The sequence below is a fragment of the Muntiacus reevesi genome, chromosome 7 (assembly GCF_963930625.1).
Source record: "Muntiacus reevesi chromosome 7, mMunRee1.1, whole genome shotgun sequence".
Classification (NCBI taxonomy): Eukaryota; Metazoa; Chordata; class Mammalia; order Artiodactyla; family Cervidae; genus Muntiacus; species Muntiacus reevesi.
The window spans coordinates 9,350,398-9,362,807 of NC_089255.1; the positions used below are offsets into that span (position 1 = coordinate 9,350,398).

The following is a 12,410-nucleotide window of genomic DNA, read 5'->3' on the forward strand; positions in this document are numbered from 1 at the left end:
AAAATCTCTCAAAACAGCCAAGTTTATGACATCAAACTACAAAATAACATGGTATTTGTGAAACATTTATATTTACATATATTTTATATATGTCAATCATATTAATTAAGCTATATTTTTTTAACTGGTTAGGGTGTTGAAGTACAAAAATGAGTAATATCACTTAGAATAAAGTAATATATGAAACCGAAATGGGAATTCAACAAAGTTTGAATTTAAGGACTACTATGTAAAATCAAGTTATTTTGGCTAAACCTAGAGACTATTTTTTTCAATTATGTTTAGACACCAAACAATTAAATGGAAAATCAGCTCCCACATAGTACTAAATTTATCAAAACAAGACCTACAGGTATAAAATAGTTCTAAAGAATTAACAAACACCTTGAAATTGAAAAAAAAATTGTTTAAGTTCAGGTAAAGTTTATGGAAACACAAAAGTAACTAGGAAAAATATTAAAAACTCCTCTTTTTTCTGATGATTTTAGATATTTCATTCATCATATGGTTTTAACAGTTGACCCCAGCCTAAACACTGCCAGAAGAATTGATAATTCTGGTATAGTAAATGTTCAATATTCTATAAAAACTTACAGAATTAAAATAAAATGATCTACTGAGATTTTAAAACCAAAAATATTGGTTTCCCAAAAACAGACAGTTAATTTCCATCTCATTGTGTCAATAGTAGCTTTTTATATAAGGGGAAAAATAAATCACTCCAACGAAACTAGCAATGAGCTCATCAAATTCAAATGCAGTTTTCCATTTATGTATTTTTTATATTAAAGCAATAAACATGGTTCATTTATCTTCCCTTGGTTGCCACGTTTTTCTGTGCTGTTGCTATGAACTTCAGCCATTAGCTGTGCTCCAAGGTAAACTACATGAACCATCAACAAAAGTGACACTCCATCTATGGAGTTCATATTTTCTCCAGATTATCTATGCTAGTTGACAAGCTGGTAATGAAAAAAATCACACTAAGCAAATGGTTCCTCTAATAACAATAAATTTTCTATAAAATTATGAAGAGTACAAAACGTTTCCTTGCATCTATTTTGTCATGAATTCTAATTAACGCTGGAAAAACCTGAGAGTGCTGGGTCATCACAAGAAGTGCATCAAGGTTTGATTGATAATATGGTATAAGTTGGCCAGTGCTGCCAAGATTTTCTTCTCTTAAATTAATGGCCATCCAACCTGCCCTAATCATACAGCCCAAATGATATTCCCCCTCTTATTTCAATTTTCTTGAGGCATGGAAAATGGGAAAGATCAGTCATTTATCTTCTAATAGCTGGATAATAGATCTATCACAATAAAACATGTGCACAAACTCAGAGGTGTGTTTTTGCCCACAACAGTGAAGCTTTTACCAACATTAAATCAATAACTTATAAAATGGTGTCTTACCCCCAACAGCTTAGCTATGAACTACCAATATATTCATTAGACATCATTTTGTAGCTAAATTAAGGAGAAGAAACTTTGTCACCAAAAAAATATAAATAAACAACTCAAATTTTCAGTAGGCACTGATCTAATTTGTTTTCCTAAGAAGCCATTTTCTATTAGAAAGTTAAATGCTACAAAAGGATTTCTTTAAAATTAACCTGAAAGGAAAAGGAAATAAATACCACTTTGCTTTTGAGGTGTTCTAAATAAAAGAAAGAAGGTTCACTACAAAGCTTAAATTGCTCAATAAATATAAATTTCTACATTTTAAAGAAAAATGAGAAAGTGTTATAAATTTTTAAAAGGAATTTACACATCCGAACATTTGGTAAGGTTTTCAGTAAAGAAAAGAAGTGTTCAGGATATGTTAAATAGAGAAAATATGATGAAACTGGTAAATCTAGGAAAATACAATAAAGAAATTATATTAAAAAATATAACAGTTGACTGTATGATCAAGTATAAATAAAAATGTTCCCTTAACTGCACTGACATGGTAAACTCTTATTATATCTTTTAAAATTTACAGGCACAGACCCCATGGACTTAGCCTACCGGGCTCCTCCGTCATAGTATTTTCCAGGCAAGGGTACTGCAGTGGGTTGCCATTTCCTTCTCCAGGGGATCTTCCTGACCCAGGGATCAAACCTGGGGCTTCTGTGTTGCAGGCAGACACTTAACCATCTGAGCAACCAGGGAAGCCCAATAGATACCTTTAGACAATAGTTATCTTAAGTAATTCTAAATGTTTTTTTGGGGAAAGGACTTTTCATATGACAAATACATGTATTTCTCTAGTAAAAGGGAAAAACAATTCTATTTTAATAGGCTTTTTATTTCTACCTTTTCTTAAAATCAGAATGACACAACTAATTTTGAAAAAATCAATTTCAAGAAAATCTTCCTTTAAACTAAAAGAAGCAACAGAAGGTAGATCTCAAAATCAACAGAAATTAAAGTTCTTAAACATATTAACACCTTTCAAAATTATATTTATCAGCAGCAACAGCAATGTCATCATCATTATCATCATGATCCCAAACAGCTCCTGCTGACAGCAAATAAACTCCTTTTAAAATGTGGAAATAAAATAAATTTGGATCATTTAATGAGGAAATTTTAAACAAAAATGATTTAGGTTTTTTATTTTAAATATTAATGCTAACACTATTAACTAGTGGGGAATAAATATAGCTATATCACTTCAATATATTCTATCTGGCAAGAAAAAGTAATAATAAAGATAAGATCCATAAATATCTATATAGATAATCATAATGTTTTCAATCTTTTTACATCAAATTATAAGCATACAAATGAAAAAATAATCAGAAAACATTCACAAAATATAAATACTTAAATACTGGGGAGACAACTTAAATACTGGATAGAAAGTTAATGCTACCTGGGGAAATGTGAATCTCTCAATGCAAAGTCAGAGAAAGCAAAAAGATTAAAATCAAAGCTCTAAACAACACTAAAATACTTTGCAATGTCCAAACTTTAATTACATGTGAGTAGAAAATAAGTTCTAAAATCAGAGGTATCTGTCACGTATGCACCACACACCTTACAAAGATCTACGATAGTATGAAGTACCTGCCCAGAAGAGAAGCAGACGAGAGTCAGACATGGGCGTTAAGAGAGAACTGAAAGCAACAGCGGAGAGAAAGCGAGGCGCCTACGTGTGAACACACTACAAAAAGATTCCTGGTAGCTCAGAGCAGAAGACGAAAATCACAACAATTGATGAAAATTATCCACAAAAAAAATTCATGAGGAAGCAAACAAACAGCTGTCCACAACACTTCAAAATGAATTAACTTGCCAGAAAGAAGCATTTCAAGATCACATAAATGAAGTGAAACTGAAAATCATAAAAGAGAAATGAACAAAAGACAACAGGAAGAAACAGAAGTTGACTGAAACCAGAAAAGAAATAACCAGACATCTTGATTAAACTGCAAAATGCCCCTGGCAGAAAATAGCTGAATAAAAATTTAGGAAGGGGCATTTAAGAAAAGTACAAAAAGAACCAAGAGAAAGAAAGCGAGATAAAGAAGTAAAGGCAGCAAAGAAGATCCAACTTAGAGAAAACTGAAATCTCTGAAGAAAAGGTAAGAGTTGAACAGAATTAATATTTAAAACTTAATCTTAACAACAACAACAGTACTTTGCCAGAAATAACATAAACTCTAAATCTATATTGTAACAAGCCTCACTGGGTACCAGGAAAAAACTGACCTTGACATACCAGACAAAACTAAAAGAGAAAATCCTCAGAGTCAGCATCTCGCTTAATACACACATATTACAGGGATTTCCTTTAAACTGAAACAAGGCAAGGATGCTTACCATCTCCGCCACTACTGAACCCTGTACTAAAGTTATACACCAATATAATTAATTATGACAAGAAAAATTAGAGTCATAGGTATCAGAAAAGAGAAAGTAAAGTTATCTCTATTTGCAAATGATATGATTTATTTTCTGGAATGAAACAGTGACGGTTGAAAGATAAAACTAAATCAAACAATAAAAGAATTCAGCAAAGAAGCAAAATATAAAATCACCATACAGAAAATCAATAGCTTTCTTCTATACCAATATAACAAGTTCAACCATACAATGTTAATGCAATTTCGATTTATAACAGCATTCAAAGAAGTAAGGCTAAAGATAAACATAATTCTAAACCAACATTTAACTCAATTAGTAGTCCCCATCTCACTACTCTTCAGAGTACACTCCAGCAATCCTGAAACAATACCGTATCTACATTCCAGGACTGAGTGAGTGAATGTGTAGTGGATAATGGGAGTCACATTTCTTAATGCTGGGAAAGGAAGTTACGAACACTGACATGGAAAGCCAGGACACTGGAAACTGCGCTTCTGCTCCGGGATTAGAGAGTTCAGGATACACTGCTCCTGCTTCATATGGACAGGAAACAGACATAGGCTCTCTTCTAATCTTTTAAGAGTAAACATATCCTATATATACTTTAGGACAGGCAGTACCTCACAAACGACAAGACCGTCAAAGCTCCTAAAGGACCTATCTACCTATGAACAGAGCATGACACACACCACTGGGGAAGTAAAACACTGAAAATGATAGTAAATACCTAATTATCTTCACCAAGAATAGAGCCAATTAATTCTCACAATTATTCAACAAATATTAAATACCTACTATTAACAAGTACAATACTTTTTCTATTGCATTTTGGAAATAAATGGTCAGAACCCAAGAGCAGACATTATAAATCTACAAAGAAAGTGTATTCTTTATACCCCTTTTTGAGTTGTCTGTTTCTTATTAATCTCCTTTCATGGTGCCAGGCACTATGCTGAGGATTTTATATACAATAACTTTCTCAACACAAACAAAAACTTTATAGATTGGAAATTATAAGGTCTAAAAATTTGGAAGCTGAAATTTATGAAGGCTTAATACATAGCTATTGCTCAGTCGCTTAAGTCGTGTCCGACTCTTTGGGGACTTCATGGACTGCAGTCTGCCAGGCTCCTCTATCCATGAGATTGCCCAGGCAACAATACTGCACTGGGTTGTTATTTCTTCTCCAGGGAGAAGGGGATGTTCTCCGCTTCTCTAGGGGAACTTCCCGACCCAGGGATCAAACCCGCCTCTCCTGCTCTGCAGGTGGATTCATTACTTCTGAGCCACCAGGGAAGCCCCTAATACATAGCTAGTAAGTGGTAAAACTTCAGGCTCAAATACAATTCTGTTTAATTCCAAAGAAGGTAGTTGTTACCTGTGACATGCTACATCTTGTTTGAGAAGACATGCACATATTATATACGGAGATTTCATTTCTAGGCCAAGAAACTAATTTCTTTAGCTTATTATGTAGCAGAAATCATGGCAAACTACCTTAAAATAAATGATCTCTTTCTTACAGATCTTAGTATTCTTCACAGTACTTGGCAAACGTCTTCAAGACAGAAGAAACTAAATGTTTTTTTATTATTACTAAAATCAAGTTATCCACAATATCAATAATATTGATTTCGTATTTGGGTCTAGAAGGATATAACAAGTATGCCATACAAAAGACAAAAAGGAATCAAATTTATTTTCTGTCTTCATTACGCCAACCACTGCAGAAGAAATAAAGATTCCTGCTACATTATTGACTAAAAGAAGTTTGCTGTCTGGTCTCCAGTACACTCTCAGTAAATACAGTATTTTCAAAAATACCTAGTAAAAAAGATCACTGAAAGAGCTATCATACACATCATATATACTGGATATTAAAAAAAAAGTAGTGAAGGGGGAATAACAAACAAAAAAAGACACAAGACATAGAAAAACATAATGGTGGCTATAAATCAACTATATTATAGTAAGAATTAATATCAATGGACTAAACCAAATCAAAAAGCATATGTAGTCAGACCAGAGTAAATATCAAGATCCAACTTTATACAGACCTCAGGAGACACACATTAGATTAAAAAATACCAACAGCTTGAGAGTAAAAAGAAGGAAAAAGATATATCATGTAAAAAGCAATTGTAAGAAAGTTGTACTTAAACAGAACAAAGTAGAATTTAAAAACTGTTATGAGAGATTGAGACATTTTATAATGCCAAAAGGAAGGTAAAAACAATTATAAGTACACTCTGTTTATTTAACTTATTTGCCAAGTACATCATGAGAAAAGCTGGGCTGGAGGAAACACAAGTTGGAATCAAGATTGCCAGGAGAAATATCAATAACCTTAGATATGCAGATGACACCACCCTTATGGCAGAAAGTGAAGAAGAACTAAAGAGCCTCTTGATGAAAGTGAAAGAGGACAGTGAAAAAGTTGGCTTAAAGCTCAACATTCAGAAAACTAAGATCATGGCATCCGGTCCCATCACCTCATGGCAAATAGATGGGGAAACAGTGGAAACAGTGGCTGACTTTATTTTTTGGGGCTCCAAAATCACTGCAGATGGTGATTGCAGCCATGAAATTAAAAGACGCTTACTCCTTGGAAGGAAGGTTACGACCAACCTAGACAGCATGTTAAAAAGCAGAGACATTACTTTACCAACAAAGATTCTTCTAGTCAAGGCTATGGTTTTTCCAGTGGTCATGTATGGATGTGAGAGTTGGACTGTGAAGAAAGCTGAGCGCTGAAGAATTGGTGCTTTTGAACTGTGGTGTTGGAGAACTCTTGAGAGTCCCTTGGACTGCAAGGAGATCCAACCAGTCCATCCTAAAGGAGATCAGTCCTGGGTGTTCATTGGAAGGACTGATGCTGAAGGTGAAACTTCAATACTTTGGCCACCTGATGCGAAGAGCTGACTCATTTGAAAAGACCCTGACGCTGGGAAAGATTAGGGGCAGGAGGAGAAGGGGATGACAGGATGAGATGGTTGGATGGCATCACTGACTCAATGGACATGGGTTTGGGTGGACTCCAGCAGTTGGTGGTAGACAGGGAGGCTTGGCGTGCTGTGATTCATGGGGACACAAAGAGTTGGACACGACTGAGCGACTGAACTGAACTGATGCACCAAATATCAGAGCTCCCAAATATACAAAGTAAGAGGGACAAAACTGACAGCTCTATAGTTAACAGTAGACTTCAATATTCCACTTTTAATGAGCCACAAGAAGGAAGATCAACAAAGAACAGAAGACTTGAACAATACTATAAACCAATTAGACCCAAAAGACATCTACAGAACACGCCACCCAAAAGCCAGCAGAGTATACATTCCTCTCAAATACACACTGAGCATTCTCCAGGACAGACTGTATACTAAGCCATATATTAACAGCTATAGTCTGGCTTTGCTTGGTGGCTCAGATGGTAAAGAATCTGCCTGCAATGCAGGACACTTGGGTTCGATCCCTGGGTCGGGAAGATCCCCTGGAGAAGGTCATGGCAACCCACTCCAGTATTCTTGCCTGGAGAACTCCATGAGCAGAGAAGCCTGGCAGGCTCTAGTCAACGGGGTCACAAAGAGTCAGGCATGACCAAGTGACTGAGCACAATACAAGGCTGCTCCTGCTGCTGCTGCTAAGTCGCTTCAGTCATGTCCAACTCTGTGCGACCCCACAGACGGCAGCCCACCAGGCTCCCCCGTCCTTGGGATTCTCCAGGCAAGAACATTGGAGTAGGTTGCCATTTCCTTCTCCAGTGCGTGAAAGTGAAGTCGCTCAGTCGTGCCCAACTGTTAGCGACGAGGCTAGTGGTTGCTATGTTGGCTTCTATAAACAGATATGCATGCACCTGGGTGATATCTTCCTAAAAATGAGCTGGAATCCTTTTTTTGAATAGTTTTAAGCCATACAGGTGGGTGTAGAGGACTCCATCAAAGATACCATTACACCAACTCCTCCAGAGGTCTGCTCATAGATCCCATGCATCGCCATTATTTCTAGATCTCAATATCATGTCACTATACATAAAGAATAGGCGTGGAATAAGAAGGAGGAAGAGACATGCACATTCCCCAAAGATGGGGAATTTGCTCAGTAAGATCATTCTAACCAGCCAATAAAACAGTGTTATACATACGAAAACATTTTAGTATCTAAGAAAAAAAATAACCCATGTATAATACTAAAACACACTCCTCTATTTTTCATTATCTCTGTAATACTGAATACATTTTATTTATTTATTTATTTTCTGAATACATTTTAAAACAATTATTTGCTTTCAACTGATTCGGCCTTTAAAAATCGTAGTAAATCACTATTTTAAATAAAAAAAAGTTGGCCTCAAAAGCAGTCAACAAGTTAGCCACAGGTTAAAGAAAGAATAGTCTTTTCCCAACTTGCTCTTCTTCAGACTCTCATGAAGAAATATGTAACAAACTAAAATTCCAAATGGAACTTTTCTCTTTACCTGGACATTTTTATTTTTCAAGATTTTAATGAGCTCCATTAATATTTATATAATTTCAAAATCTATTTGTTGTTCTGTTGCTAAATCATGTCTGCCTCTTTGCATACCAGGCTTCCCTGTCCTCCACCGTCTCCCAGAGTGTGCTCAGATTCATGTCCACTGAGTCAGTGACGCCATCCAACCATCTCATCCTCTGCCGCCCTCTTCTCCTTTAGCTCTCCATCTTTCCCAGCATCAGGGTCTTTTCCAATGAGTTGGCTCTTCGCATCAGGTGGCCAAAGTATCAGAGCTTCAGCTTTAGCATTAGTTCTTTCAATGAATATTCAACATTGATTTTCTTTAGTATTGATTGGTTTGATCTCCGTGCAGTCCAGAGGACTCTCAAGAGTTCTCCAGCCCCACAGTTTCAAAGCATCAATTCTCTGGCACTCAGCCTTTTTTATGGTCCAACTCTCACATCTATAAGGACTACTGGGAAAAAAACATAGCTTTGACAACACAAACTTTTGTTGGCAAAGTGATTTTTCTACTTTTTAATACATTATCTAGGTTTGCCATAGCTTTCCTTCCAAGAAGCAAGCGCCTTTTTATTCTATAAGAATTATTGTATCATATATATGATAGTAAAATAATATTATGTAAATAAAGCACAATTTTATTGGACATGAAAAGATATTACTTACTGTGCTTTTATCCTTCAGAAGTTTTTCAATTATTTCAATTAACATTTCTTTCTGCTCTGGATCAAGGCTAAAATATAAAAAGAAAAAAATTTACATTAATTTTTTTCCTTTATTTCTAACTTTAAATGAGGCTAATCATTTCAAGAATATGAAAAATTTTTTAAGTTGGGGGGAGAAAAAGACTATAGATAGAAATAAACAAAACAAATTTAAAGTGGAATAAGTTGATTTTCCCTATTCTATCTAAAGTTGCTCATATTAATTAAACCCAGATATCAAAACGATTAAGAAAATAGTTAAAGAACAAAACCACTTCTTAATGAAGTTGAAAACCTTAAGAAAGTAATCAGTTAAACCACAAAATCTTTTTTTAACTAGGGGAAAATAACAAAATAGGAATCATTTTTTACCATGGATACCTAACTGTCAAAAAGAAACACATGGAAATTTCCAAATAAGAATTTTGTATCATTCTAGTTTACTGATGGGAGACATGCATAATAAAACCTGCCATCTAAAACCAAAAAATATAAACAAAGGCTCACATATGTATAGAAATGACAAATGCATCTTAATACCAGCTTTACGCACTGAAATATTGATAATAATTTCTTCCTAGCACAGAATTCAATTGTTCATTTACTGAGAAACTAAACAATGGGTCTACAAAGAGAAGTAAGACAATCTAGTACAAATAATCCCAAACATAATCATAAGTCACAATAGTGATATGGATAAGGGATTATGGGGATAAAGAACACTGATGGAAGCAGGAAGGTTGCGGAGGGTTTCTTTTGGGATGTGACATCTCAGATGAATCTTGACTTTAGAGCTGAAAAAGTAGGAAATATTCTAGGTAGAGACTAAAAAATGAACAAGAGATGATTAATGATAAGAAACATTTTATGGAGAGGACTAATAGGCAGTACTGAGCTACCAGACTGTAAATTCAAGACAGAGAGAGGTAACATGGAGCCCAGTGATGGGCCTTCAAACTGTCATAGTGAACTTTGATCTTATTTTGTAAGTTAATAAATAGAAAGGATAAAAACTATGAAGCATGAGGTGACTTTGACAATTAGGAAAGAGTTTCACTTTTCATAAACATTATATAAGTTTATTATTGATCATTATAATTATCTGATTTATAATTACCTTGGAGGAGGGCATGGCAACCCACTCCAGTATTCTAATCAGGAGAATCCTATGGACAGAGGAGCCTGGTGGGCTACAGTCCATAGGGTCACAAAGAGTCTCACTACTCAAGTGACTAAGCACATAATTATCGGAACACTCAAACCTCTAAATTCTTTCAAATTCCAGCTCCACTCTCCCTTCTCTAATCTTTCCCAACTAACCCCATTTCTATTTTACTTTAAGAAACGCTATATGACAGTCTCTGAGCTCTACCCTGTCAAAGGCACTGTCATTGTGCCTTTGTATATACATATTCATTATATAGCAATACCTTACTCAATTATAGATTGCTTTAATTATTTGGCATATGTTTGATTTTTTTCCCTCAAAATGTGATACTACATCCTCTAATGTTTTCATACATCTTATGCATATAGCACCACACCAAAAACACAAAATGATTTTGATAAAAGCTTGTGAAATAAATGGTAACCGAAAATAATACCAAATTATGAAAGATAATAATTCTTTAAGCAATATATTTTATACAGAGATCAAGGTACCATATATATGTGCATATATATCTATCAATATATATAATTTTACCATATACAATATATATATCACATAAATATAGTATGGTGCTATATTTAAAAATCAGTATTTAAACAGTATTTAATAAAACAGCTCTGGAAAAGAAGAAAGCAAGGAAGGAAATAGCAGGACCAAAGATGGATGAAGGGGTAACAAAGTGAGCTGAGAAGATAACAAGCTTTAGACTCTACCCTACAGTAAATAAGAGGAAAAAAATCTTAATTTTCTAATAACATATATGTATGTGTAATGAGACTGTATAAATGAAAATTCAATATCTGATTATTTTTAAGTTATAAAATCCATTAAGTATCACTGTCCCTAACAGGCTCACAAGTACAAACCCTGCAAAGGCTCTCAAAATAACCAAAATAAAACAGAAGATGCATAAAGAATGTTTGTGGGCAAGGGGAAAGAAACATGGTCACTGAGTTTACTTACTTAGTTTAAGGTCAGACTATTATATAAGTGAACAAAATATGCCTCCATGGGTTTTAACATTCCATGCAACATTAGGGGTCTTTGGTATTGTTTATAAAGTACCAACCTGTATAGTTTTTGTATTGCATGGGCTGCATTCTTCCTAACGTATGGTGATAAATCAGCAGACGCTTCCTTAATGGCAAGCATCATAATAGGTACAATAATTGGCACTCTAATACTTGACAGAACTCTCAAAGCGCTTGCACGAATTAGTTGATTTGGGTCCTAAAAACGGTACAAAAATATTCATCAAAATTTCAAGTTTGCAATATTTCAAACACATCATTATGATACAGTTAACAGGTGCTTATAGGATATAACACAATGATAGCCAAAAAAAAAAAAAAAAAGGTACTTAAATTTAAAATAACCAGTATATGGAAATGGCTAAGGAAAAAGAGAAATAAAATGTTTCTTTCTCTGAATAATGTTTTAACAAGCAAAGCAATGTTTATAATTCTACTTGATCATATATTACCAAACATGGGGGGTTTTTAAGAGTTTCATAATAATAAAATGCTGCAGGTCGTTAATTTTATCTTTAAAAAAAATTCATGCCCCCTCTTTGTATACTTTCAACAAGTTAGTGTAATGATGAAGAATTCTTTGATGCACAACAATGATTACATTGAGCTTAAAGGAACCTATAAGGCAAAGCCCAGTTGATTATATATTTTCCAAGAGTGTTGAATAGGCATAGTGAGAGGCCTTTTAACTCTTTCAAAACATGGCTGCACCATGGAGAGGATTATTGCTCCGCTTCTTTAAATGACACACCTTCAGCTGTGCAGAAATGCTGCAGCTATCTGCCTGCTCACTCTATCGTTTACCTTCAGAGCTCGCTGGAAAGTGCTGATGGACAAGAGGGCCAGATCCTGCTGCTCTTCAGCGTATCGCACCAGGTAAACATACACTAACTTCTTGATCTGTGCAAAAGAAAAAACCATTTAATCCTAGCCAGAGTGAAAACTAAACATTCAATACTGTCTATACAAAAATCCATTCTCAACTTTTCTGAACTAAGTAACAGAACCTGCTCATAGCCTACACTATAAAATAAAGATAATATAAGATAATTAATAGAATCAGAAAAAGTTTGTGAAGTAAGGATTTTACTAATCTAATCTGTAACAGCAACATCCTATCAAGGTGTCCTTCCTCTTGAAGGGAAAAAAAGT

At 34.6% G+C, this 12,410-nt stretch overlaps 1 protein-coding gene across 2 annotated transcripts in view; it reads right to left on the minus strand.

Moving 5' to 3' along the window:
• The window catches only part of AP3B1 (adaptor related protein complex 3 subunit beta 1), a 232,757-nt gene that overhangs the window by 167,533 nt on the left and 52,814 nt on the right, over window positions 1-12,410 (minus strand). For both annotated transcript variants that reach the window (XM_065940360.1, XM_065940361.1), the window contains 3 exons: window positions 12,063-12,158; window positions 11,297-11,457; window positions 9,019-9,085 (listed from right to left, as the gene is read on the minus strand). In XM_065940360.1, the coding sequence (XP_065796432.1) occupies window positions 9,019-9,085; window positions 11,297-11,457; window positions 12,063-12,158 (324 nt within the window). The remainder of the gene's footprint in view (window positions 1-9,018; window positions 9,086-11,296; window positions 11,458-12,062; window positions 12,159-12,410) is intronic.